The 27423-nt window shown below is 44.3% G+C and overlaps 2 protein-coding genes across 4 annotated transcripts; both read right to left on the bottom strand.

The window, feature by feature from the left end:
- Positions 1-1003: 1003 nt before the first annotated feature.
- On the bottom strand, positions 1004-12784 carry rbm6 (RNA binding motif protein 6). Of its 2 annotated transcripts, XM_062458393.1 has the most exons (22): positions 12644-12784; positions 11999-12066; positions 9924-11535; positions 9708-9797; positions 9540-9609; positions 7588-7661; positions 5516-5590; positions 5059-5359; positions 4691-4848; positions 4477-4577; positions 4309-4378; positions 4163-4211; positions 3874-4062; positions 3639-3736; positions 3186-3533; positions 2898-3044; positions 2704-2775; positions 2374-2595; positions 2175-2249; positions 1949-2046; positions 1765-1816; positions 1004-1670 (listed from the first exon to the last, which is right to left on the bottom strand). In XM_062458393.1, exons 2-22 carry the CDS (start codon positions 12043-12045, stop codon positions 1578-1580), a joined length of 4041 nt encoding a protein of 1346 aa, XP_062314377.1. In that variant the 5' UTR covers positions 12046-12066; positions 12644-12784; the 3' UTR covers positions 1004-1577. The 2 variants fall into 2 exon arrangements, with proteins under 2 accessions (XP_062314377.1, XP_062314385.1); XM_062458401.1 differs by lacking the exon at positions 2704-2775.
- A 149-nt stretch (positions 12785-12933) lies between these two features.
- camkva (CaM kinase-like vesicle-associated a) lies at positions 12934-26375 on the bottom strand. Of its 2 annotated transcripts, none has more exons than XM_062458414.1 (11): positions 26108-26375; positions 16971-17109; positions 16759-16890; positions 16227-16301; positions 15768-15906; positions 15439-15559; positions 15247-15322; positions 14945-15081; positions 14738-14816; positions 14481-14568; positions 12934-14360 (listed from the first exon to the last, which is right to left on the bottom strand). In XM_062458414.1, the coding sequence occupies exons 2-11, from the start codon at positions 17063-17065 to the stop codon at positions 14040-14042; spliced, it is 1263 nt and encodes a 420-aa protein (XP_062314398.1). In that variant the 5' UTR covers positions 17066-17109; positions 26108-26375; the 3' UTR covers positions 12934-14039. The 2 variants fall into 2 exon arrangements, with proteins under 2 accessions (XP_062314398.1, XP_062314407.1); XM_062458423.1 differs by lacking the exon at positions 26108-26375 and adding an exon at positions 25464-25696.
- Positions 26376-27423: the final 1048 nt, after the last annotated feature.

The raw sequence follows: 27423 nt of genomic DNA, 5'->3' as shown, positions 1-27423 counted from the left end.
TGTTCTACGCACTCTCAATGACCTGCTTCGGGGAATAGTGTCAAACTTGTACTGCAGAGGAACTGACGAATTTAAACAGTACTATGAACGTGTACAACTGACAACCTTCTGGAACATAAAGGGGAAGGATGTGGCCTTGTTACCCGTTTTCAAGTGTGATCTATATGTGATCAAATAGATGGCAAAGCAGAATTACATGTTGTGGTTGGGTTGGTTGCTGTGAACATTGTTGCCAAGCCACAGAGCCAGTTTTCACCTCCACTTCTGAATCAACATTGCCTCCCTGGCCCAGCTGTCTCCAGCCATAGACTCCACTTACCGCCAGTGTCTCTGGTTAGAAAACACATTAGCCTTGCCTGCTCCAACCACGCTTTGTTTGAGAGACTTCAAAGGGAAAAAAAAGTTGACTCTGTGCTGCTAGTTAGAACTGGAATCTACCGACAATGAGTGTGTCTGCAGTGGACCTGCTGTATGGGCGTGAATATCAATTTGCAGCTCCTTCACATGTAATCACCACTTGGTGGTGGACTGGCTGGATTTGGTGGATCTGGTGTGTGGAACCACAGGAACCACTCAAATGGTACTCTTACCACTGAATGCGTGTTCCTTATGATTCTGCTAGAACGTAAACCAAAACAGACCCATTTCTCCCACCTCCTCAGAACCCCAGATAGTCTAACGTGGTCCTCTTTGGTGGCACTCAACAGGTAACCCCACACCTCCAAGGCCTTTTCTAAAGCTTACTCACCAAGTAAATACTTTTGTCTTCATCTTTACACAACCCAAATATTACAACATAGTCGTGACATATTATGTCTATTATTTGAGGGGCTTTACAATAAAAACTGGTTTTGCTGAAGAAAAATCAACAGTGCCTTACTGCCATCCAGTGGAGAAGTTGAGAATGTTCCTCATATAACGCTCAACGGTCCTATAACACATACGGTCTATTATTTCACCTCAGATCACACTCAAATGAATTCAAGAGAGATGGCGCTTAATTTATGTCACTTTTTTACTGAAAAATGGGTACACATATTACAGTGTATAACACAAATGGGAAAAATGTCAAGAAATCTGTAGACAGTTCAGTGTTAAAACATATGAATTTTGTTGTCAACGTCCAGTGACATACAGTAAGAATTTATTTAGGTGTTTGGCAGCTGGGTTCACCTGTCACGATATTAGCTACTCACATAACATGTCAAAAAATATATAATACACTAAATTAATTTATAAAATTGACAAAGCCTGGGTAGCCTATTGAGGAAAGCCAAACAACAGGGATCATTATCGTAAAAGCAGGCTCTCGAATCACAGGGTGAAACGTGGAGAATCAGAAATATCGAGAGCACGGTGAAGAAGCCTCACACTCTCACCAACTCCATCCGGCTTCGGTGACCGCGAGTGTAGCCTCACTCGGTGAACTCATTAAAGTACGTTTCGCTTCGTTTCAAAGTCTCCGTTTTAGGGCCGCCGTCAGAGCGGTCCCTCAGTTCAGGGAAACAAGACGGCCGGACCAACACCCCCACACATCCAAAACAGTCGGGAGGACCGGCTGTTCGCAGGCGGCGAGGTCAGTCCAGCTCTTTGAAGCGTGCAAACATGGCCTTCCGCACTGCCTGCTTGTAGGTGGCGTGGTCCCACACAACAGCCTCCTTCTTTTTCCTCTGTGGGACAGAGAGGAGGGCAAGGTGAACACACTGAGCTCAAAGTAATACCATGTGACATTTGGAGGAGGGTTGACGTCGTCTTCGCGCTTACCTCCACAGGCTCAGAACCTAACCCGGGTCTTTCGCTTCCCTTATGCGAGTCTCTAAAAGATAAAATAATAAGAATAATGAACGAAAGCATTGAAGGAGAGTCGATGCACAAGGTGAGGGCTCGTGAACTTCGAAACGACCACGCGAGATTCCTTCCTTCCAGTGAGCACATGTCTACAACCCACCGTGATCCACTGGCCCAGGTGTTCTGGTGTTGGTGGGGCTGGTGCTGGTGCTTTCTCTTCTTGATCTCTGGGGACCTCGTGGACTCTCTGGCACTCAGCTGCATGGGGACACAGGTGGTACACAATTGACATGATGTGGATCATGTGAGAAAACAAACTAAAATAAATAGAACTTGTCCCGTCCCGTCCCGCCCCCCCCCTCAACTCAAAAAGATGGAATACCGACCTCTTTCTCCTGGTTCTCCAAGGCTTCCAGCTCCTTCTTTGACCTCTTGATCTTGAGGTGGATTTCCATGTTTTGCTGAAAGAAAAGAAAAAAGAATAAGCAATGAAGCAGGGACACATCTAGGTACGCGTTTGGCAGCAGGTATTATCCAGGTGCTCATCCATCTGCTGGGCACAGCGGCAGCCAGCAGCGTGGGTACCTTGTGGAGGTCAGAGAGCTGCTGGTGTCTCATCAGAGCGTCCTTGTTGGGGAACTGCCTCCGGCACAGCAGGCAGGCCATCTTCTTCCAGTCCGTCAGCTTGTCCTCCTTCTCCTCGGACTGGCTCTTGGGGGCGCGCGGGACGTCGTGCTTCTCCTCCTCCTCCTCGTCGCTTCCCGCCGCGTAGTCGGAGGCCAGCAGGCCCAGGGAGCCCATGGGCCGCTGGGGAGAGACGGCAGAGGTCAGAGGTCGGGAGGACAGAGGTCGGGAGGAAGTCAACACGCCAGCCGCTCTGGAACGAGTCCCAAACATGCCTGCTTGACGTCCTACCTTTGAACTCTTCTCGTCTTTCTTAGTAGGGGGAGCGAAAGGCTTCTTGAACAGGTCGTCCCCGCCGGAGCCCTGCGTGACGAGAGGAGTTGTCGGTGCAGAAGGGACCCCTGACTACCTATCTTTACAACACGGACACAAACCAAGCACGTCCCCCCTGTCCCCCCCAGAAGGCGTCAGGAGAAACCACGAACCTTCCTTTCGAAGATGGCGAAGGCGGCGTCGGCGGCCTTGGACGCCTTCCTGTCGTCCGGCCCCCCCTTGAGCACGGGGGAGGGAGCCCGCACGCTGTCCTTCTGCCGGTTCTGGATCTTGGCCCAGCGCTCCATGTCCTTCATGATCTGAGCCGGGGGGGGGGGGGGGGCACATCGGTGTTAGCGAGACAGCCCTGCTTGTGACACCCCCTGAGCTCCCGCTGCTTGGTACCATGTGAGAGGAATACTGCGGGGGTTTAAGGTGTGCGGGTGGGGAGATGGGCTCACCTTGAAGGCAGCCAGACTCCTGGGCTTCTCGTCCTTGTCCTTCTTATCAGAGTGAGCTGCGTCGTCCTCGTCCCTCCTCTCGAGGTTGAGGCTGGCAGCAGACTCGGGGGCGGAGCCAAGGTCGGGGGCGGAGCCGGAGTCGGGGACGGGCTGGAGCTCGGAGGGCTTCTTCATCTCCAGGGGGGCGTCCGCTGCTGGGTTGGCCAGGATAGCCTGCACGTCCGCGGCCATGGTGACAGGCTGGCCCATGGGGGTCTGGGTGTCTGAGGTGCCCCCCGGTACTGGGATGTAGGTCTTAGATACAATGTCCCAGAACAGGTACTCCTGTGTCTGGGCATTGTAGAAATACTGGACACACACAAGTATGAAAAAAAAAAGGAAATGTTATCGACTGTGAGAAAGTAGGACTGACTACAACGTGTTGGAGATCCCAGTTGTTGTGCAGTGTCTCACCCTGGAGCTGGGGTCATAGTACAGGGTGGTCTGGGGGTCGTAGTAGAACCCAGAAGTGGCGTCATACAGGTAGTCAGTCATGTCTGGAGTCTCTGTGGCTGGGGGGGGGGAAGGCAGACAACAACCTCCATCATTGACTAGTTCAGGGAATAAAAAACGCTATTCTGAAACTCCTACTACGGACTGTTCCCATGGCGAGGGTCTTGTGGTGCTCGGAGTGATGTCTGGGCCTCACCGTAGCTGTAGGCCTCAGAGCCGGCGGTGCCCGGCAGGCCCGAGGCTGCGGCAGACACGTGGGGTCCCAGGGCCTGGAAGGAGGGGTCCATGGGAGGAGCCTCCCCGTAGGAGGCCAGGCTGGGGGCCATGTGGGACCCAGACGACAGGGAAGGGTCGCTGCTGCCGGCCACCGAGCCAATCAGATCACCTAGGGAAGAAGACAATTTTTTTTTTTTTATATTATATTTGGAGGGGGGGGGGGGGGGGCAGGTTTCCACAAAAGGCTTTGAAGAGAGGGGAGAGCAAACCTTGAATGACGGCTGGCTGGAGACCTTGTGGGAAGTAGTGCTGCTGTTGCTGTAACGAGATGAGAGGAACGGGTTCACAGTCTGACTCGACACACATACACAAGCGCGTGAGCACACACATACGAAGCAGATTCCATCAATCCTACCTCCAACATACTGGTCTCGGGAGGGTACCCCAGAAGTGAAGTGCTTGACTTGTCAGAATCTCTTTTGTACCTTATGGGGGACAAGACAAAAGACGACGTCATTTGTGAACCACGTGTTTGGGAACAGTGTTGCGCACATTTCAGAACACGGTTTGAACCGTCACTCACATTTGGTTCTTCAGAGGTTTGGCGACCTCGGCATAAACCCTGTCTCCATCGATGGAGAGAGGCCTGGGTTTGGTCAGGAGGTCCACAAGACGGGTCACTTGCTACAACAGAACGCATCGCCCGCAGAATTAAAACTAGTCAAATGTATTTCGTGGGCTCAGTCAAAAGGTGAAGAATTGTGTTAGTGTTATTAGCCAATGCAGCGGTCTAATACCTCGTGGGAGTCCATGTCAACGAAGCAAAAGCATTTAGCTCCGGGGGGCTTGCCCTTCACCAGACGGACGTTCCTCTCGTCCAGGTAGGCAAAGGGGTCCAGAGCCTTCAGTATTGTCTCTACTGTAGTGGTGGGCTTCACATTCTTAAGTATCATGGCTGGAAGGAAACACAACCAATAAACACGTTAGCCGTGAACAATTACGTATAAAAAAAATAAAAAAATAATCCCAACTCAGATTTCTCTGCTAATTATCAACCAGAAAACGTCCATTGATATATTCTGTACGGTGACCAACCAATATATTACTATTAAATGTTTTTTTTTTAATTATTTTTTTTTTAAACGATTTGCTTCAGTTCACTGACTCTTGCTCTCCTTGAAGATGGGGTCGGTCTGATGGGGGCCGTGGCGCGGGGCGTTGCGGCTGGCCCACGACTCGGCCTGCTGCTCGGCCTCCTTCTGGCGGAGCTGCTGGTCCACCTGCTGCTGCCAGGCCTCCGGGGTGAGGTCCGAGCTGCGCTGCCACTGGCCCTGGGACAGGGGGTCCACGGGGCCCGCCGGGCCCACGGGGCCCTTGGCCTGGGGGGTCTCCAGGCTGTTCTTGGCCTTCTCCGGGAGGCTGGGCAACAGAGGCTCCTGGCCGGGGGGCGCCTTGAGGCCTTGCTCCTAAAACACAGAGAGGGAGTTCATCCGTTAGGCTGAAGTCGTCTCGGAAACAACCTGCGATGTGATTTCGAGTTGGGATGGTCGCCAATGGTGGGATGGGTGAGGCTGAGGTTACGGCTGTTCAGGCACATCTCTGGTTAAAAAAGCCCCACTCACCTGAGGGTCCTTGGCATTCCTGTCAGGCTGGACGTACCTCATGGAGGCTACTTTAGTGCCAACCTTCAGGGATCCCTGCAAAACAGAGAGGAGACGTCAGTCAAACCGCATGCTCCCGGAGTGATGTTCAGAATGTGCCTAGACCCAACATGCACTGTGGCTGGTTCAGCCCGCCTCATTGGTGAGGGTAACATGGGCGAAAGCTTCTGGTTGTGAGGCTGACTGGTTCTGCTTATAGAACACAGCTCACAATACACACAAGCCATTATGGCCTTGCAAACGTGTTACAATTTACAAGACGGTGTAACTCTTATCTATTTTGTAAACCAGAAAGAGGTTGACGTAAGGTATCTAAACGGCTTCAATTCTATGAATGTCACATTCACATAAGTGTACTGTATATTACATTCATTAAACGTTAACCTGTAGGGCTAATGGTAGAATAAACTAAAATATGCTAGAAACCAGAATATTCTAGAACTAAGTAGATCATTTGTTTAGACATCTAAAGAGCTTGCCCAAAGGCTGGGTATGGTGATTTTACATACAACTACACAGAGATGCTGCACAATGATGAGGGTCAACTGGTAAATAACCCATCAACAAGAACAAAAAAAGATCCAAGAACCTAAATGAGGCAAATCCCACTTCAGTGGCTAATCTAAAAAACCAGAAGCACAACAGTAGTTCAAGAAACCAGTCAAAAGCAGCAAAACCTGACATTCCTGCTGTGTCGCCCACTGGATTGCAGTTGTTCCATGCTATAGATCAGTCACAGAGCATTGACTTGTGACCAAATATCACTGGAGTCAAACGCAACCTTTGCAAGGTCATGACAAAGCACTTGTACACGCCTGCTAAAATATCAACAACTGCAGGTGGTGCCAATATATGAGTACATCTGAACAGGATGTAAAAGAGCAGGTTCTCAACATGACACCATGAATTAAGAGCTGCGTGGTCAAGAGAAAGATCCTTCTGGTATCAGCGGAGCTTCAAGGGTCTCTGCTGTGGGATTATTCAAGGTGTGTGTCATTTCTATCTATATTAGTGCTTCTCTCCGAACTTGGAGAAAGACAAAGAGTGGATAATGGCTCTATTGCCCATCAGGAAAGACATCAATACCATCCGGTTGGACAGCAGAAAGTCCATGAAATATGTACAACCCCAAAGAACGACGAAAAAAGACTGGGTTAAGACAAAAGTCTTAAAAAGGCATGAATATATTTGAAGTAGAACTGGAGTACAAGATGAAGGCTGGCAAAAGATGACCAAACCCCCGTGTTTGCTTGGACAGAAATTTAACACAACTTTGTCACAAACCAACTGAAGAGGACGAAAATGTTATCTGTAAGGCTTGCCTTCTGTATCTAGATGCCAGTGCGAAGTAAATTATAAGTGCCTGGTACCTGAGCACATAGTCCATCATTTCAGAAATAACCTTCCTCTATTTGACACTTGAGTACCCCCCCCCCCCCCCCCCAAAAAAAATAAATTTATGTGCAAAGTCCGGGAAAGAAAGAAAAAGTATTACAAATCCAATACTCAGATTCCACCTTTGAATTTGTCTTCAAAATGAGCACACCCAACCATTCTTACACTGCATTCGTTTACTTTAGAAACTAACAGATATAAATAAAGCATTTGGGTAACAAGTAGCATAAAGCTGAAAAGGGATGTTTAGGTAGGAGTTATAGCTATGCAGTGGAGACTTGTTTGACTGAATGTGGGCAGATCAACATTTTCTTGTGAGTGGTCGTTTGCAGTTGGAAACCTAAGTGAGCTCCTTAAAAAGTCCTTACACTCTGCAGTGCCAAGTCAGCTACATGGGGACACGTTTTCTAGACTAGAAAACATGTCAGCAAACGTATTCTTTACTAACAATTGAATTGACACAAGTAAATATCTCCCGTTCCCCATTAATAACAGTCAATCAAAATAGTACCCTGCTGCCCTGCATCCCCCCCCCCCCATCCCCCACCCTAAGGTCCCCCCCGCCCCGCCCCTCCAGCCCCAGCAGTCTTCCTGCTGAAGAGGGAGACAGCCTTTGTAGATTGACGAGGATGGGCCACCTGGTTGGACTCCATGAAGTGGACTGCATCATCGAGGTTAAAAAACTCCACATAGGCCGTATCGTAGCTGTAACCTGGGGACAGCATTTAAAATACAGATGGATTTGCGTTAGTAAATGCTAGAACATACAGTATATCATGAGCACATCGAGATAGTAATGCATTCAGCAGTCTTTTAGCGTTGGTTTGGTGTCATTCAGCCATGAAATGTTCATTAAACTCCCTTCCGCCTGACATTTACATGAATAGCTTGACTCCTTATATTTCCCAGATGTTTCATCTTTGATGCATTTTATGTAGCTTTTTTTCAACAAAAAACAGCATTGCATTTGGAAAGTATTCACACCATCTCAACATTTTGTTGTGTTACAGACAGAAATATATATATATAATTTTATTTTTTAAGGTACATCATTTTAATTAACCTTTTTCTGAACCTTTTTTGAATTGAAATAAATTCCATAAATCCATTCACAAATGGAATGGACAACACAACAGAACCTCACAAACTCTATAATATTGAATGGAATGTGCTGGTGAACTGCAATTGTCTTTGGGGGTCAAGTCCAGGCAGTTGGTAAGGACATTGGCTTGTTCCAAAGTTCCTCCAGCTATGTCTTGAGTGTGTGCTTTGGGTTGTCATCAGGCTGAACGGCAAACCTTCACCAGTCTGATGTTGCAAGAACTTTAAGGTTTAAATGCTCTGTCTACATTTGGCTTGGGTCATTGTTCTCTCAATTCTGACCAGTGACTCAGATCCTTCTTCTGAGATAGCTGTATACTTTCCCCACCAAGCTTAACTGTAGGGTTGCTATTTGTCGAGTATCTGGTTTTCACCATACGTAGCGCTTAGCATTGAGTTAAAGTTGTTTAATGATGTCTCATCAGTCCAGAGAACAATTGGTCCTAGTGCTCCTAATCCTGTTTGGCATGCTCCAGGTGGACTGTCATGCCTCAGGACATCCACATAGACGCTCTACAATACCAGTTGATGCAGTTCTGCCAAGGTGTTTATCATTCTGACAGTTCTTTTGAAGAGATGGGAGAACTATGAAGCTTTGTCAGAGTTTCAAACTTTCATTTCACAGGGAGGGGATGGACCCCAAAGTCACTTTCAATGCTTTGGCCATTTTTAACACATTCCCTAGGCCTATGCCTCAACATAATGTTCTCTGAGGTCTATGGGGAAATAATGGATAGTTGGTTTTGCTCTGACATGATAAGCACAAAATGAGGAAAAAGTGAAAGGGTTTTAATACTTCCCAAAAACAATGTATGTAAACCTGTATTTTATATTTAATTGAAAACAATGTCCCCAACAATCTTATTATTATTTATTTTTTACCAAGAAAAAAAGGAAGATTCTCTTTCTGGAGAGTTGACTGTAGCATGACACTTCTGTATGATTGGATAAGTGAATGGGATCAAATACATCTCACGTGACAGAAGCTATCCTGTGTTCAATGCCTTACACTCGGAAAAGGTCAGGACATAGACAACGTTTTGAGCTGAGCTGAATGATGAGCAAAGCAACATCAAAACTTGAAGTCTCAGCAAAGCACTCATACGGTAGCATGATGGACTTGCCGTCTTTCAAAATTGTAATCAACATGAATTGAACTAACAGGCTACAAGAAAAAACGTGAAAAGAACAAACAAAAACATAAGAAAACTTGTGTCACAAGAACATTTGTGACTCAAATGTCACTCTCAAAGCTTGCTATGTAGACCACGTGCCTGTATCCTTAGGCGTGATCAAGTCTGATAGCTACGTGCTAAAAGATCTCAGCCCTGTAGAACTGGTAAGCGGTTTGGTCAAGATCGAGTGTGTCGGCGTAACAACGAAACGGTGTAAGCGTATTGGTTCGAACATCGAAATAGCGAAACAAATCGTAGGACAGTAGGGCTATCGTTTGCCCTGGAAAATATCCACACGGGGACTTTGATCTTACCTGGCACAACATTCTTGATTTTCATGCCCTGCATGGGTACCCCATCTCGGACTGCAAAAGCACCAAGGATCTGTAAGAGAATTATAATTATAATAAGAACAACAATTGAATCTAACAACAAATACAAGTGACCTGCCGCATAGCCAGGTTTTAAATGATATTTCCTACCTGCTCCATTGTAGCAGTCTTTGGGATTCCAGTTATAGATATTGTGTGAGAAACCTTGTCCTTCATAGATGCACTGCGGTAATCTTGATCCTTTTGTCGTCAAATCATATTCAAACCAGTTAATGGAGAGTACAATTGACATTATACAAGCATTGCAAGATTACATTAAAATGAGCATATCATTTGATATGGAATGTCAAATCATTCTTTACTAACCTGAGACCCAGAATCACTGAATTTTGAAACGGGGACCTGTTTGGATTCCTTCAGGATCTTCTCTGGTCCTTGCAGATCCTCGCGTTTGTACTCGAAGGCTCTCCCAGACCCTGTTCTGTAATCAATATCCCTGTAGTCCTGGTCTCTCCGCTGCTCTCCGCTGTTGCTCTGAAACTCTGGGCCCGGGCCCATCTTAGGCCTCTCTGGGCCTGCCGGATCCTTAGGCCCTTTGAAACAATCAATGTCAGCTGGCCCGTGGGTTTGTTGAGACTGCTGATTCTTCTCCTGGTGGAATGGAGGTCGGTCGTCTCGACGTACGTTTTGATTCTGCTTGGGATCTCTGTCACCAGGCCAGCGCTTGCCATCATTCTCTCTATGTGGGTTGGATAAAGGCCCCATGGTGGGGAAGGGAGGGTCATGTGGACCTTTGAGGCCCAAAGGAAGCAGCCCCACGCCAGGAAGGGGAGCAGTGGGAGCGTTCTTTTCCCAGTTCGGGGGACCTGGATGTTCTGGGTCTGGACGAGGAAAGCCACCAACTTCTTTGCCTGGGAAATCCGTGGGAGGTCTGTCTCTCTCCTTTACGTGTACCGGCTTGTTGCCGTCTCTGCCCATGGATGAAGGGAATCCTGGTTCCATTCCATCTCTGGGGAAAGGAGAGATACTTCGAGAGGAGGCTGGCAGAGAGTCCCTCTCCCTTGCCCGGCGGTTTTTCCACTCCTCAGCAAGGGTCATCTCTTCACCGCCTCTGTAATCTATGGGGGAATTCTCTCGAGCTCTGTCCCTCATGTTGCCGTCTTCCCCAAACTTCGACCTGTTGGGGCCACTGAGATGATCTGGCCTTCCCCTGACATCCATTGGAGCGCCATCGTTTTCCCCAAACCGCAGAGGAGAGCGGTCCCTACCCCGGAAATCCGCTTGCGATCCCATTCGGTTCCGGAAGTCCATATCTGAATCAAATCCTCCCCTTGTATTAAACGGTGGGCCTCCCCTTCTGTCAAAACCCATCATCCCCCTGTCACGTTGACCCATGTCCATATTAAAGCCGTCAATGTCATCCATGCCCATGGGAGGTCTGTCCCTGTCACGCATATCCCTGAAACCATCGTTTCTTCCCATGGGGCCCATGGGAAATCCTCGTCTTGCATCCTGGTTAGAATTACTGAATCCTGCCATTTTGTTGCGAAACATCTCTCTGTCTCTCATGTCCATTAATCTATCATTCGGTTCCCGTTGCTCCATCCCTCTACCTCCCATCTCTATGTTGTTCCTCCCCGGTCCCATGAAACCAGGTGCGTTCATTAGCTTGTCCCTGATCACTATTTCGTATTGCCTTCTAAGGCTGAAGTCCGGTTCGTCTCCAGGTCTGAAGAAGTCCCTGTTTGGTTCTCTACCCCGTATGGCAAGTGGTTCCATATCCCGCCCCCTCATGGCAGGTGGGCCATCTGATCTCATATCCATTGGGGGACGATCTTGAGGCCGGGGGCCCGTAGGACCCATAGGACCCATCATAGGCCCCATAGGTCCCATTGGACCCATGTTCATCCCATCTCTGTTTCTGAAGTCCTGCATAGGACCATCCCTGCCCCCAAACATCTCTCCACGATGATTTCCACTGTGAGGACCAAACATGGCATTCACACTATTCATTTAATCAGATAATAAACCGTACATTGGCACAGGCATTGATATGTGTAGAATTACAATGTAGGGAAACTGAAAAAAGTAGCCATCCATCTTCTTGTTTGCTGTATTCTTTACCCATGAACACTTGGACTAAGACAACATTATGCTTTGTAAATAAACGTTTATTTTTATTTTTTTATAATTCACTATTCAAACAAATATGTTGTGGTGTGAAATAAGCAAGCAACCCTGCAACTTAGTTGTTCTGGATTTGTTTAGACAATGCGAGTACAAAAACTGAATGTTTGCTTCCAACTAAGGTCAACGTTGTAATTTTACATAATTTCCCTAACACTTAGCTCACATGTTTTTTTTGAAATAACAGTTTAATTTCAGTTTCAGTTGGGCTTTACAAGAATAAGAAATACTGTTTGCATATTATCATCACTTACCGAAAGGGTTTCCCTCCTCGAGGTCCATGTCTGTTTCCGTCCCACATGTTCTCCGAAGTCTCGCTTAGCTGTTAGTAAATATAATTAATGGAATTTATTTTATTAGCAATGTCCAGAGCTAGCTACCCACAGACATGTCCATTTTAGATTTGCTAGCACCGCTGCCTTATTGTAAATTTTCCTACTGGTCATCCCTCCCCAGGCCCACATACGTTAGCTAGTTAGCTAACTAACATTTAGATAGCTAACGTTTCCTATCTCTTGAGGACAATCAGGGCTAGCACAAAAACTGGTATGTTGTTATATTTTGAAGCCATTTAGCTATACTAGACATTTTACAATTCTTAAATCTAGTTAAATCGGATGCTGCTAGCCTACCAAAATCAATGGTTTAGCTAGCCATCCATGATGAATAGCGGGCTAAACAACCCGCTTGCGACAGTCAGCATCTGACTGAGTCGAGGTGTCTTGGATTTTTAGCTACGTACCACTAGCCAAGATAGCTAGCTAGCGAGCTATCGAATTGGTAAGCTAAGTAGCTAAATATAGGTTACCCAAATGTATACCTATGAAAACATTTACGTTTTTTTCCACAAATACACAATTTTCTACCGACAAAAGTCAAATCTGATAAGACCGGTATACCTTCGTTTCTTAGCTAGACTTCTCCAATAGAAAAACTGATGAAAGCAGTCACAGGAGATTATCTTCTTCTTCTTTGGGTTCTTGTTGGCGGATCTCAACCACTAAGACTTCCGGGGTTCGGGAATTGCATTCTGGGAAAGATAGTCAAACTTGGAACAAAAAAAAAGAGACAAATGCTTATTAGCCACATTTTATTTCAGATCACAGTATATGAACACAGAAGCAACAAACGAGAAACAGGACCAATATGATAAAATTCTGTTAATTACAGAAAGACACGCAAAAACAGGACAAGATCATACCCAGCTTTATAGTTTTGTGAGTGTCTGTTGTCAGATCATTGCTTTGTTGAATTGTTCTAAATACAGCTATTCAAAGGTCACAATAATATTTAAAACCGCTAATGATAAAATTCTTAAAGAAAATTAAGAAAATATAATTGAGAGAGGAGAGAGAGAATGTGTGTTTGTGTTATGTCAGTGGTAGGAGTAATTTTGGAATCATAATATCCCAAATAATAAAATATCTGGCAATAGCGTAAGAAAATGTAAAGTAATTACGTGATATATCTATTAAATAAATGTCACAGTTTTTTACAGCAATAATAATATTGCTTAATTAAATAATTTACATAATACTTTGGCAACCATTCAGATCAACTAAAGGATGCTTAAAATATATTACATACACAATAAATAAACATAGAGAGAGTCATAAAGAATAACATTAAATATTAGCTACTATTTTGCAAAATGGTCAGTGTCCTCTACAGTAAAGACCAATACCCAAGCTGACATATATTCTTTGAAAAGTTATTTTTTTCTGTTCCACAAAGAGTGTGAAGAGAGCAATACAAGCTTATATTGATTAATTTCTTACTAACGCAGTTGTTTATGGAACAGCAGGAAATTGAGTTTAAAAGTTGGAAAACAGGTTGCAAGTCTGCGAGACAGGAAACATAAATGTTAACATCAAGGTGTCAAATAAGGTCACTATTATGTGGCAGTAAGAGACATTAACAGTATACAGACTTTCACAGAAGAAAAATTATGAGGTCATACAGAGCCACACCACGCTTTACTAACAGCATTTGTAGGTGAAACTAGTTAGAAGCACCTCAAATGAAATATATATTGAAACAATAGCAAGGTCTCATATTTGAAAAAAACAGTTGATATGAAAACAAAGGATAAGCATTCCTTTGAATTTTTTTTTTCTAAAGATAGACCCATCACTTTATTAATCGCAAACATCATGTAAAAAGGTTTAGAAAGAAAGAAAAAAACGATGTGAGATGACTGCGCTAAAGCTGCAAGGGGTGGATCTGACAGACCATTTTATCATCATGCCAGCACCTAATTTACATGGTGTATGTATTGTGGCAAAGATGCTCAGCCTAGCCATTCTGATCCTCCTGTGTTGGTGGGGAGGTCTGCAGAGGAGCATCACCATTACACCTGGCCTGGGGCCCCACCTCCTGTAGAGCCGGGCTGGGCTGGGAGGGCTCAGGTGTGATGGTGCTTGAAGCCAGTGTGTCGGGAGCCTGGAGGCTGGCAGAGGCCTCTGTGCCAGAGGGGACACCCTCAGGATCCTGGGCTGGAGGAGCAGCAGTGCTGCCTGGGCCCGATGAAGGCCCAGCAGCAGGACTGGAGGCCCCTGAGTCACTCTGCTCCGGTGCTCTGAGCCTCTTCATGAGGGTTGTGACACGTACAGCTTTCTGTGAAGAGGAGAGATCAATGTATTGGCATAGACACCATTGCGGCACTGTTATCAGAAGCAGTGGGTGAATACTGTGTAGAATATATGCACAATATGTTTGTTGGAACTAAGCGAGTACCTTCCACTTGGCTTTAGCAAAGTTCTTTTCTATTTGCGCACACACTCCATCCTTAATGTTCTTGTCGGATGCAGCATTCCCAGAAATCCTGAGACCCCCCAAAAAAACAGATAAACAAAAACAAACATGTAATGTAAAAAAGAAGGCGTAACAGACTTCCAATAACATTTGCAAGCCCTATGGAACTGTAAGATGCCATCTAGATTGATTGAGTGAATGAAAAACTTTCTTCAGTTACAGTACACTGAAATCTTTACCATTCATGGTTGATAGCCTCTTGTGCTGTTAGCCGTTGGTCTTGGTCCACTTCCATTAGACATGCCACCAGGCTCTTAGCTGAGCAGTAAAATAATCAATACAATTCTGATACGATACATACTCTAATAACAATACACACAAAAACATTTGTTCCAGTAATATTTGACATGAATAGTTCATGTGAAACGTCAATGCCAACAATATACCTGAGTCTGAGATATCATCCCAATACGGGGAATCAAACTCAAAGTCCCCTGACAGAATCTTGCGGAAAAGGTTCTTGTCATGGTTGTCATAATCGTCGTCATCGGTTTCCTCGTAGAAAGGAGGGTTTCCAGACAGACTGCAGAGCACGGACACACAACAACCAACAAGTAGGTTCAAACACCTCTTTATTAGACTTCTAGGAGGGTTTGCTGTTTTATACATGGCAGTCATTGCCATGCAGCCACTTGCTTAAAGTTGATATTCTTAATGTCATCCTAAATCATTATAAAGACACACTTACAGAATGTACATGATGACCCCAATGGCCCAACAGTCCACAGGTCTTCCATATCTCTGCCTTCCAACCACTTCCGGAGCTGAGAAAATATGACCAAGAATATGTGGTGTCATATCTGGAGTATAGTGCTCTCCTGAGGACAGTTGACTCAGGTTTCCTTCCTAACTTTCACCACCAACGTACGCCAGCTCTTACCCAGGTACTCTGGGGTTCCACAGGGATCTTTGATGAGTCCATTTTCCAGCTTGGCCAAGTGGAAGTCACTTATCACAATCTTGGAGTGTTTCAAACGATTGAAGTACACCAAATTCTCCAGCTAATTGAGGCAAAAACAAATTATGCATTGAAACGTGTACTAAGGTCTTATTTTAAATTCATCAGTTACTTAGTTGCTTGAGAAAAAAACCTGCTAAGATGCACAACATGTACCATAGTCATTATAGCCGTGTCAACATCCATTTATGCAGACACCTGTGATGTAATGCCACTATCTACCACAAGATGGGAGGAGTGTAACAGTTTACCTTGAGGTTCCTGTGGACTATTCTCAGGGAGTGCAGGTAAGCCACAGCTTCTAGTACCTGTCTGACCACATTGCTGGTATCCCTCTCAGAGTAGTAGCCTTGGTCTAAAATCCAGTCAAACACCTCTCTGCCTGTAGCTCTGAGGTAAATATTCACATTAAAACCCGTAGATTATTGAAAAATTCATACATGACTCGGAACAGAGACACAGCGAGCCCCAGAGAGCCCCTGACATTCAAATCAAATGTATTAATTCAAATGATTTGATTATTTAAAACTCATAAGATGGATGATTTATTTTCAGAAATAGGCTCCACAGAGTGGTTCAGAGCAGAATCAGTTCAGTTCCGAATCAATCAGTAGGCGCAGACATGCAATTGGTTCATCAATGAGGCAGAACCATGCTGAGGGGAGAAATGAGCGCAAATGAAAAGTCCCAATTTGATTCAATTGACTCACAGCTCCAGGAAGAGGAAATACTCCTTTCTTGTCTCAAACACATCAACCAGCTGGAGGATGTTATGATGTTTTACCCTGTGAAAGGAGGAAACAGAGAGAGACAAAGAGAGAGAAGGAAAAAGGGTGGGGATCAGGAGGAGAAGGGGGTTAGTGCTGTGTGTTCCCTATTGATGAAACAGTATTCAGATCTGAAAAGAATGTATTTTTTTTTCAATAGGATGAAACTGATTTTGGTCTGATTTGGACCATATGACCAAATCTGTCAAGTAATAATAACACATTAACACTTCTGAGTCTTTTAAGGGTTCATGACTACAGCACCTTGCTGTATACTCTATTTTATTTCATCTATCAAAATTTAATTATTGTGTCAATTCATTCAATCCACAGGTAGAGTTAGAGTTTTCGAATTATACTCTGGATAATAGTAGTGGTGCACTAGTATATTCATAAAATTACTAAAGCATTTTGATAAAGGGAAGTACTGTAACAGAGTTACAGAGTGAGTGAGTGAGTTGTGTGTTTAACTTACATCTTTAAGATCACAATCTCGTTCTTCGCTGCTTTCCTTACTTTTCTCCCGTCCTTTTTCAGGAACTTTTTACACGTGTACATTTTCAACGTGTTCTTGTCCTTCGCCCTAAAAATCTCACAGAACTCCTCCCTGAGAGAGGCAAGTTATCAGGACATAGTTGGATCATTTCTCATACTTCGTAACTGTGGCCTATTCAGGGGGATACTTACGATTTGACAACCTGTCCAAGGTCATATTTGTCAGTGACCTCTGAAGGGTTGTTGTAATCTTTCTTCTCCCCGAGTGTCAAACAGCCAAACGGCATGGTGGCTTTTCCCCCTGGACAGGGATGTCACTTCACCAGACAACCTGTCACACGACAATCAATCACTGACAAACACAGCACTCTTTGCATTCTCAAAAATGCAGTCAATACACACACAGGTGTTTACACCCCTGACTCATTTAAAGAAACAAAAAATAGATAAATTGAATTTGAATACTCCCCAACCACCATTAGACCATCATTGTTCCAGAGGTAGTCTGAGAGAAAGTGGACAATTACTTTTCCAACAATAATAGAATCTTGTCATCAAGAATCATTACAGGAATGGTCCCGAAAACAATTAGGTAAATTGCTGCAAACACTGGAAGAGAGCATAAGTTTATGCCTGGATCTTCCATTCAACACAATAAAGAATGTACTCAGTGGCTACTTTGGTTCTACAATAATAATATATAACATTACTCAGTGTGATCTGGCAAGAACACTTTTTCTATAGGACCTTGAGCATCACTGCATTAATTTGCATTGTACTGGCCACAATGTGTCTACTCCATTCCACAATAAGTGAACTCTCCCAGAATCTGCAAGGTCTCCTTTCACCTCCACAGCAGTGAGTCATCCCTGTATGTACTGAAGCTACCACTTCGGTCTGCTTGCTCTCTTGTAAAACGGTGTTAACCATGACAGCACTGTTAGAGAACTCTACAAGGCCTCACTGTAGCATGCGAGAGCAAAAATGTTTTCGCTATAAGGAACAGCCACAAACACTTCATTGTAACATGTTCAGATTAGCTGTATGTCAGTTGCATTTAACACTTATGAAAATGGATCTCTGATCATCTTTGGCCTCAGTCCTCTGTCCTGGTAAAGATTTAGGGGAACTGACAGCAGGTAAATCGGTGTACTGATGAAGGTGTGAAACGCAATAGTAGGAACTGATCTATACTGAGAAATAGAGAGAGGTTATTGGGAGAGATAAATCCCATAGGCTAGCATGAAATAGTATGGTAAATGGACTCCCCACAGGCAAAGCATTCAGTTATTTCTCAGATTAATCCTAATGATGAAAGTGACGGAAGCTGCAAAAGCTAACCAGATAAGGCACAAATTTAAAAAGTGCATTATTAGCACATTAACTCCTCAGACTTTGCCAAAGCCAGTTTTTATGCTAGACCGTAAAAAAACATTACATTTCCAGAGGAGCCCATTTCCCAGAATAGCACTTAGGCAAAGACATCAGATTGAAGCATCACTTAAATGCTGGACTACTGCACCAGCCAAATATATTTGTCTAATAAAGCTACAGAAGCTAAACCATTAGTTATGTAAAATATCTGTAAAATAAGTAAATTTTTCTGTTGTACATCACATACGCTTTTAACTCTCCTGGCTGTGGTTGGTCTTACAACACCATTGTGTTTGTCAGCCCCCACATACGGAAGAGAAACTACTTCTGCACAACCTTTAGACGCCCAGTAATGAGCCAGGAGTGGGAAATAATGAATCCTGCGCGCACACACACACACACACCTACATACACACACACACACATGCACACGCACACACACACACACACACACACACGGGGAGAGGGCAGAAGAAGAAGAAGATGGCAGAGCTCTTGTTTCAGGTCTTGAATCAGACGTCAGTACAAGCTACGATACTCTGGGATGAGGACACAGGGGAGGGGGAAAGAGGAATGGATGAGGTCACAGTGGGCCTCATTACACTCTGATGGTCTACCAAGAGATGAACCCACCCTGTGGTGTAGGACACATACAATCAGACCCACCACAGTTAACTCTCAACTAGAAAAAGACAAACATGGGTCGTTTGTTCTTCTCTCTGAATGACTGCATCTGTTTCGATGTTGCATCACCCTACCCTGTTCAGGGATTATGAACTCACCTGTCATCTGTCATCTGTCTCAGAGAAAGTGGAGTGTTTATCCAAAAAGACACACACAGTGGCAGGATCCAGACAGCGTGAGAGGAGGCTGAAAATAAAATTGCCTGGATCCAAAAAATACCTATACTTGTACTTACTTCTAGAAGAAGGCCATGCCAAAGGGCATCAAAGCCTTTACCAAAGATCACCATCAATCTAAAAAGATTGTTTTGATCTACAATTGTGTCCTTGCAGCACCCCCGTCCTCCATTCTTTTGCTATTTCTGCACTGGCGAAACCTCATTTGGCCTGTCCCCTCAGTCCATTGCATTGCAGCTCAGATTGCAAGACGACAGACCTGCAGGCAGTTTAAACGCCTCTCCATAGAATGTGTGTCAGTGTGGCACTTGACAGATCCCTCTTAAACCATGTTCCCTCAGGACTGGGAGTCTCAGTCATGCAGTCACCAGCACAGAGACTCACCAGCCCCCAAGAAGCCACATTCACCCCACCATGGACGAATGCCTTTGCCTCACTCAAGACAGCTTTGAGCCACACATATATGTAAATATCATCCAAGGTGTTTGTCAAACCACAGACGGACATTCAACTGGGTTGATTTCGGGTTAATCCTGCTTATTCAGGAGTCCGTTATATAGTTGTTAAAATACTGTTTTTTGAGTAGGTAAAAGTATTTCCTATGGTCATCATAACCACCATCTATTCATAAAATGTGCGATGTTTTGATTTTACTGTGGAGGCATTAGCATCCAGAACCTCTGGTTTTGTGGCAATGCCTTGGCAGACAGGCAGCAGTGCAGCAGCACCTTTGTGTTTGTAATCCTCTGTCAGCTAGGAAAGCATTGATCTTGAATTCATATTGCGTATTCAAGGTGGTTGTATAACAGAGATAAAGAAAAGGTTTACTGGGTTTTCATAAGCTGCTTGTGTGATTTCTGTGATTTTTTGTACCTTTCATCAACATCACATGTGCATCTCTAAAATTAAATGGTTTCATCAATTGCCATACAATGCAAATACTCAGGGCCACTTATAGTAATATGGTACTTCGGATGACCAACTGAAATCAATAACAATCAAGCAACTCTCAAACTGCAGCTATTACCGTAGTTCCATTTTTTACTTTGAGCAGTTTTTTTTTCTCATCAATCTCTGCTAAAACACCCCTCCCTCAGATAGAGATAGGTCTGCATTGCGCAATGATCTAGACATTGCTGACATAAACACTTCCCTGAATCCAGACCTCCTCCGTGCCCTCCACTGCAGAAGACCGGGTCTAGCTGCGAGGAGCCGGTGAGCAGCATGCCTGGCTCAGGCCTTTGCAGAGACAAAGCCTGCTGTTCTTCCATAATGATATTTGAAGAACACTGCATTTAAGATTCTTCCCTTACACATTCGTCGATCCTCACAGAGAATAATGAATGGCCCAGGAAACCAGGAGGGTCGGCCTGATGATGATGTTGGGGTGGGGGGGGGAGCGGGGGGGGGGGAGCGGTGGGTGGGTGGGTGGGTGTAGTAGGGGTGCTGGCGGGTTCCCACAGGGCTCCGGGGGTATCTTCCTCTCTGAGCTGAAGGCTGGAGGGATGGCTCACCCTGTGCTCTCTTAAACATTTCCATTGTCTTCCTCTCCACTGTCCCGCTAGATAAATATCTACGTTTCAAACTGAATTAATTTTTCAGGACTGCAAAGTCTTTACTCAGCAAAGTACGGCAGGACAGGACACAGACACTGAGCATCGACGTGTAGACGGGGGGCCGGAGACAAGGGAATAGGGAGAGAGAAAGCGAGGGAGACAGCGAGAGTGAGAGCAAAAGAGACAAAGAGATATAAAGAGCGAGGAAGTGTTTACTAAACCACCTACCCATCACATCACTTACTTCTCTGTAAGCTAAATCTCCAGAACAGCCGAGCTCAGCAGAGCCCTCTATGCATGTCACTGGGATAATAACAGGGAATTGTACTTTGAAGCCCACTGTCGAGTATAACTTGCCACTCTCTGTGGAACCAATCCCACCCCTCCTGCTCTCTGCGTGTGTTTCACCTTGTCGTCAGACTGCAGGTCCCCTGTGCTCCCTAGCCTTTCTCTGCTCTCAGCATCTTAGCCCCTGCTCTGGGCGACAGCAGCTTTCATGACTGCATGTTTCAGTGTTGCTGTTGTTGTGGATCTGTTGTGTGGACCTTATTCGAACCTATTATTTATCCTGATGGATAGGAATTTCAGTGCAAGTCATCGCCGACGTCGACTCACTGACTATAAGCGCACACACAAGCATGCACGCTCATGTACACGCAAGCACACACACGCACAAACAGACCCCAAAACATACCGAAAAAAAAACATGTTGAACAAAATAATATGATCAAATTTCATTATAATGACATGCAACCCTTGAGACTCTGTTTTACAATTCCATTACGGTTTGCTATGCTGCTCTTGATCAAACACTGAGGGCTAGTGCACAGGTCATTTCCAGAATGGTTTCAGGCCTGAACAAGAGAAAAGAGAAACAACACTGCTTATTAGCCAATTTTCAGAGCAACCATCCACTTTGTTTTGGTATCTGAGGAAAAATAGGGTTGAAGAAAACAACAGTCCAACATAATACTCTGAAACCTTGCTTTGCATAATGCAATACCGTTTGTAATGTATTGTATAGTCAGAGCCAAGGGACTGATCCCCCACAAGTTGAATGATTTTATTTTTCTTACAAACAATGTGGAATATTGAAGTCGATCCATTAACAACTTTTGGTCTTACACAGTATCGATTTATCATTCAATTATGAATATTTCTTCATCAAGCACAGACAACATAGATTTAACTGATGAATGCCAAGTTTCAGTTCAGTATGTATTGGATTGTAACAGTGCTGGACATTATTTCGTTTTTATTTATTCTCACCGTAAAGAAGTAATACCTAATGGTATTAATCATTTCACAGGCAACACCATATGACCAGTGTCCACGATCTTAAACCATTTCTTACTCTTCCTTTCAGCTGCTAATTATTCTGTAACATAATGGTAGTATGATTATATGAATAAATGGTGGCGGATGCCAGGAAAACATCCTCTCTCTCCATAGAAAAACCAAGGAGATGATCGTAGGCTCCAGGAAGAGACACGTTCACATCGATGGAGCGGAGGTGGACGGGTTCTCCTGCTTCGAGTTCCTCGTGTGTTTATCAATGATGACTTCTCCTGGTCCGGGCTATTGGACGTGCCAGTAAAAACTGTCCAGAAGACACGAAACGTCTTGAGGAGTCTCAAGAAGTTTGGCGCGTCGGCCCAAAACTCTCCGTTTCTACAGGTGCACCATTGAGAGCATTCAGTAGCAGCTCCCCTGCTGATCACAAGGCCCTTCAGGGGGTGGTGAAGACAGAGGAGCGCATCATTGGCTGCCAAATCCACTCCATGGAAGGCTTCTACCACACACTATGCCTTAGGAAAGTATGGAAAATCGTAATACACTACAACCACCGAGCCTATGAATTGTTTGTCACTGCTGCCGTCTGGTATATTTTACCGGAGCATCCGGAGACGAACTACCACACTCACAAACAGATTTTTCTCCCAGGCCATCAAGCCTCTCAAACAGCAACTTTAATCTCAGTGCCCACATTGATCACATGATCACCTCAATGTATGCCCGAGTCACTTCCTATGTACATCCAATGTACATCGTCACAATTTAATGTAGCCGACATATCGGCAGGCACTCCAACACTTGTATTTTGGAATGTTTAATACTGTATTGTAATTGTTTATATTCCCCATGGTACTGGCTCTGAAACTGCTGCTAGTGTTGTAATTGCTATTTTTATTGCTACTTTTGCTATTCTTGTCCTTATTTGCGAGTTATTTGAATATTTGTAAGCCTACACTTTTTTTATCCCTATGACGTGGGTGTGGCTTGCCATGTCCTGAGAATGTCATTATTCAGAACTAACTTGTGTTGTCTTGCTGTCAACGACATAATACATTTAAAAACCTTCACACTTCCTTTGACTTTAATTTACCACACTGTTTACACGACTGGTATAAAAATGTAATATTTGGGAAGCGTTGTCAATGTGAAGACAACAACGTTACATTTTGAAATGAAGGACAGTGTCTGAGTGAAGAGCAGGTGTGAGGTGATAACGTGCCTGTGGGCTGTGACGGCTCCAGAGAACCACAGTGATAATAAACCTGGGAGGGAGCACAATGGCCTTTTCTGGGAATTCATAATCACAACTTTTAAGCACAGAACATTGTCCTCACTTTCTGATATGACCAAATAGGGTCCCATTGTGCCGTGCGGTGCAGAAGAAGAATGTTCAACTTTTTCTCCTCACAGGCACCTCAAAATCACCGAAATATTAGATAAAAGATTGCTCTCCTTTTCCGGGAGGGAAATCCGTGGCTGGGGCTGCATGGTCTTACTTTCATCAAGCCATGATTAGTGTGAATGTGTAGAGGTCAAATAGCTGGAAGAACTTGAAGGTTCAAAGCTGGGTCTAATGAGATACCTGAAATCCAATGTGTGAAAAGCAGTCAGGTATCAAAAGTAACCGTACCTCTGGGTGGCAGGAATGTGTTGGGAAAAATAGCAACAGCAACACTTGAGAGTAGAGGACTACAACATTTCCTCTCTTTTAGATCAATTACACTGTGTTATAAACCAAATACACATATGGGATGTGCTCAATCCTCTTTCTGGCTTCTTAGCCTACTGACCACCTGCAGTGGCAGCCTGCTATCCTCTTTGACACCGTATTTTATCAATGTTACCGTGGCTAGGTACTATTTTGGGCCTCCGGGTCTGTGTTTAGAACCCAGGTCAGAATGTGGCAAGCAGCCAAAGTGTTGGGGCTGGCATCAGGCTGGTCTCTTCAAAGAGGAAGGCTTACCAGCCACTGGTGACAGAGGGCATATGGTCATGCACAATGCCAAACAAGGGCAAAGACCAAGAATTCCTCATGGGTATAAGAATGGGTGAGAAAATCCAATATAAACACACCGATTGATAAAATAAATCCTTATTTTGTTGTTGTTGGTCTGAATAGAAATGGCTTACAATTGAATGAACATCCCCATCAAAAACACTGCACTAGATATGCTTCATATGCATTCAGTTTAACAACCAAACAACCAGGAAACTGGTGAGTGACTGAAAGTCTTTCATATTGTTATTCTTATATCGTTTATTCTTTCGACAGGAAGTGAAGACTCCTTTGCCTCGTCTCCTTACGACTAAGCTATAGCTTTGAATCTCGGATCTTTTCTTTCTTCTTCACGCATCACAGCCTAATCTGACCATTCTGTTCTGATGTTGTTTGTTGCCTTGGTTACCAGGTCCTACATCAGCGTCATGGTACAGTGTGGCTCCTTCAGAACTCCACCAACAGCATCACACAGCAGAGTGCCATCGCTCTACCGTCGCTGCATGACCACCACATTCAGTAGCTGACCAGCATCATATTCTCAAGTCGACTGCTTTAACAACGGCACCAACAAAAAGTGAAGGTTACACGACTGATGTTGTGGTGTTGTTGGGTGGGGTGGGTTGTCCCTCTTCCCAACCTTCTTTACTCACTAGAGGGTTACAAAACACATGCACACACATACACACACATTCATAGAAAAAAAGAAAACGTTGAAACTTTAAAAAACGAGACAGTAAAATGTACATTTGTAGAGATATAGACATGGACATGATTTCATTCAATGCAGCAAACTGAGGTCAATATGAGGAAATATGTTTCACAGTCACTGGCTTTCTCCAAACTGCTGTCTGACTCCGGCAACACACGCACCTAAATAATGCATTTTCCATAACATAAATGGCCAAACCGATAGGAATGTGTTCTTGCTGACACTGGCACTCTGCTTAGAGGCTTAGAGTAACAATGTTACCTGTCAGAGTTTACCACTTGTGTTCTAACAGTTAGAATCTAACTGAATGTCCAGTATGGGACATTGCCCATTTCTAATTCCCTTAACTGTATTCTCACTTGAGTGTCCCTAAAGGGGAAGAGGTAAGATCACTGATAGTATCACTTTACCAAATGGCACACTCAAAGTCAGTGTATAGTTCCAGCCCTCTCATTGACCGTGTATGCAGTCATGTAAAAAGAAAGAACATTTAAAAAATAGTAATCGGCTAGTCCTTCTTAAACCATTCAGAAGAATGGTCCATAATTGTGCACAGAAAAAATGAAGCTCCTTCCGTTTCAATTAACATTTTTACATTTTCATAATGATTCTTAGATGGATTAAGAAACAACCCACGACTCAGGTGTCATGGAAACCAGTCCTTCAACACACAATAAATGTTACATGTAGTGAGCGGACAAAAACATTATCGTCATTGGTGCGCACTTCACTGTCCTTCACAACTCGGGATCTGTCGAGGACATACAGATTATATACAGAAAATGACTCACTGACAGAAAAGCAGTATTTTCATTTCTGAAAGCTAATTTGAGACATACATAGGTATCTTCACACAAATAGGCATACAGATGATTTAGCCTTATGACTTACCTGAACAATTACTGTCAAACCCACTACACCATTTGAAAAAGCAAGCACCCAAAAGGCAAGTCTAAGATAAGAAAGTTCTGATCTCTCACCTCTACCCCCTACAACTATAAATAAAATAATACTATAATAGAAATAACAACTTGAATTTCTTCCATACTTATCAAAAACCTTTTAGGCTACCTGTTAAATTCCACCTGTTAAGCTTCCGAGCTACAGTACACTGTCGAGCTGTGATCGTCTGAGACACATTCTCGCGCCATAAAGAATTATCCTCAACTTCACACAGAAAGTTTTGCTGTTTGACACCTGGAATCAGAAACTTAAAAAGGATGTAATAAAGCTCAAGCGGTGAAAGGTGCAACCCGCGGTAGTCATTTTCACAGGATGGTGAAGTGAGAAGCTCGTAAATCTGCAGATTACTCTGCCTGGAACACAGAGAAACTGTGAGACTGGAAATAGCCGGAGGAATGCTGTATCAGCTATCCCCTGCATTATCTTCTGCGATGTGCAAAGAATAAGTTATCTAACCAGGCACATATCGTAGGCTAATTGTTTTCGTCGTTTAAAGAATATTTGGCCACAAAGTTTTGACCCCTTGTGTGTACGCTGATTTATCAAAACCGAAGACGTTTACGCTCACTTACCTTGTCAGAAGTCTGAAATGTTGTCCAAATATTCTTTCCAGTTATTTTATATAGGCTACTCTTACTTTTGCGTGCAATTTGCAACAAAAAAAAAACAATAAGAAACGGGACAAATATATTTATGTCTTTGTTTTCTTAAAATTCCCTATGAGATTTCAGAGATAGATCCTCACGCGTACTGTATCTAGCCCCATCAAATCCACATTGCCGGAAAAGCATTCAACCGGAGACGCTGGTGAATGTATGGGATGCTGCAACCAGTACCAGTGACTGAAGGAGGAGAGCGAGCGAGCAGAAGAAAGAGAGAGAGAGATAGTAAGAGAGAGAGAGAGAGAGAGAGAGAGAGGACAGTTACTAGAATCAGTCATTTAGCTTTACACCTGATAGAAACGATTGTATTTGCAGCCATGCACAGAAAGGGGATGCATAGACTTTTTGAAACAAAACAAGTTCATGAACACAAAGGCCACCTATACAATGTTGTACAACAAATAAACATGGGAACCATCTTCTTTATTTTATAGAGTAGATCTTCCAGTGCTGTTCTGCATAAAAGGGCAGCCAGACCATTTTGGTGCTTTGACTCATAGAAGACCCCTTAAGCTACGATGTCAGTCTAAATCAGTTGCTACCCCTCCAAAGCTGTCTTGTTCCCAGAGAGGCGTGGGTGCTCCATAAGTCAAGTACGAAGACAAATATCTCACAATCTCCCACTACTGTATGCATCAATCTATTGCAGTGTCATAATGCATTATAAATGCACTGTCCCTGATCCCATCCAAGATGCTACTTTGACAGTTTGATTAACACACCCAAGTATTGTAGCTCTCTCCTCCCACTTAAAGTCCACTGGTCTCCTTCTTTTTGGAGCAGCACAGTACTTGACTTTAGCCTGATTCCTTCTCAACGGTTCTTCTTTTCTCGCCTCCTCTTCTCACCACTTCCCACTCCCTCTTTGGGACTCCTATCACACCCTCCCCTCCCTTCCAGCTTCCCCCACCTGATACGTGCGTAAGGTCAATGACCCAGTCAGTGGGCTAACTCAATCTGCTCTCTGCTCTCGGCCCCAGGAGCCTCCTCACCGTCTTCCTTTACTGCTTCAGACAACAGAGGACCGTCTCCACCGTAACACCAGCCTCAAACTACACCCCCCTAACAAGCAATTACTGGAGTACAAGCCCAGCAAGCAGCCCAGTCGGCTGCATGCCAAGTTTGTTTCCATGCAGTTTAGACCGGATGTCTGTCCAATGGCCGTGTCCATGGTGTACAATCACCTTTTCTTTTTTCCTTTTTTTTTATTTTTACAATCACTAGGA

Source organism: Osmerus eperlanus, chromosome 1, assembly GCF_963692335.1.
Source record: "Osmerus eperlanus chromosome 1, fOsmEpe2.1, whole genome shotgun sequence".
In the NCBI taxonomy this organism is placed as follows: Eukaryota; Metazoa; Chordata; class Actinopteri; order Osmeriformes; family Osmeridae; genus Osmerus; species Osmerus eperlanus.
Note: the sequence above shows the minus strand (reverse complement) of the source record. Positions and strands in the feature narration are given on the sequence as shown.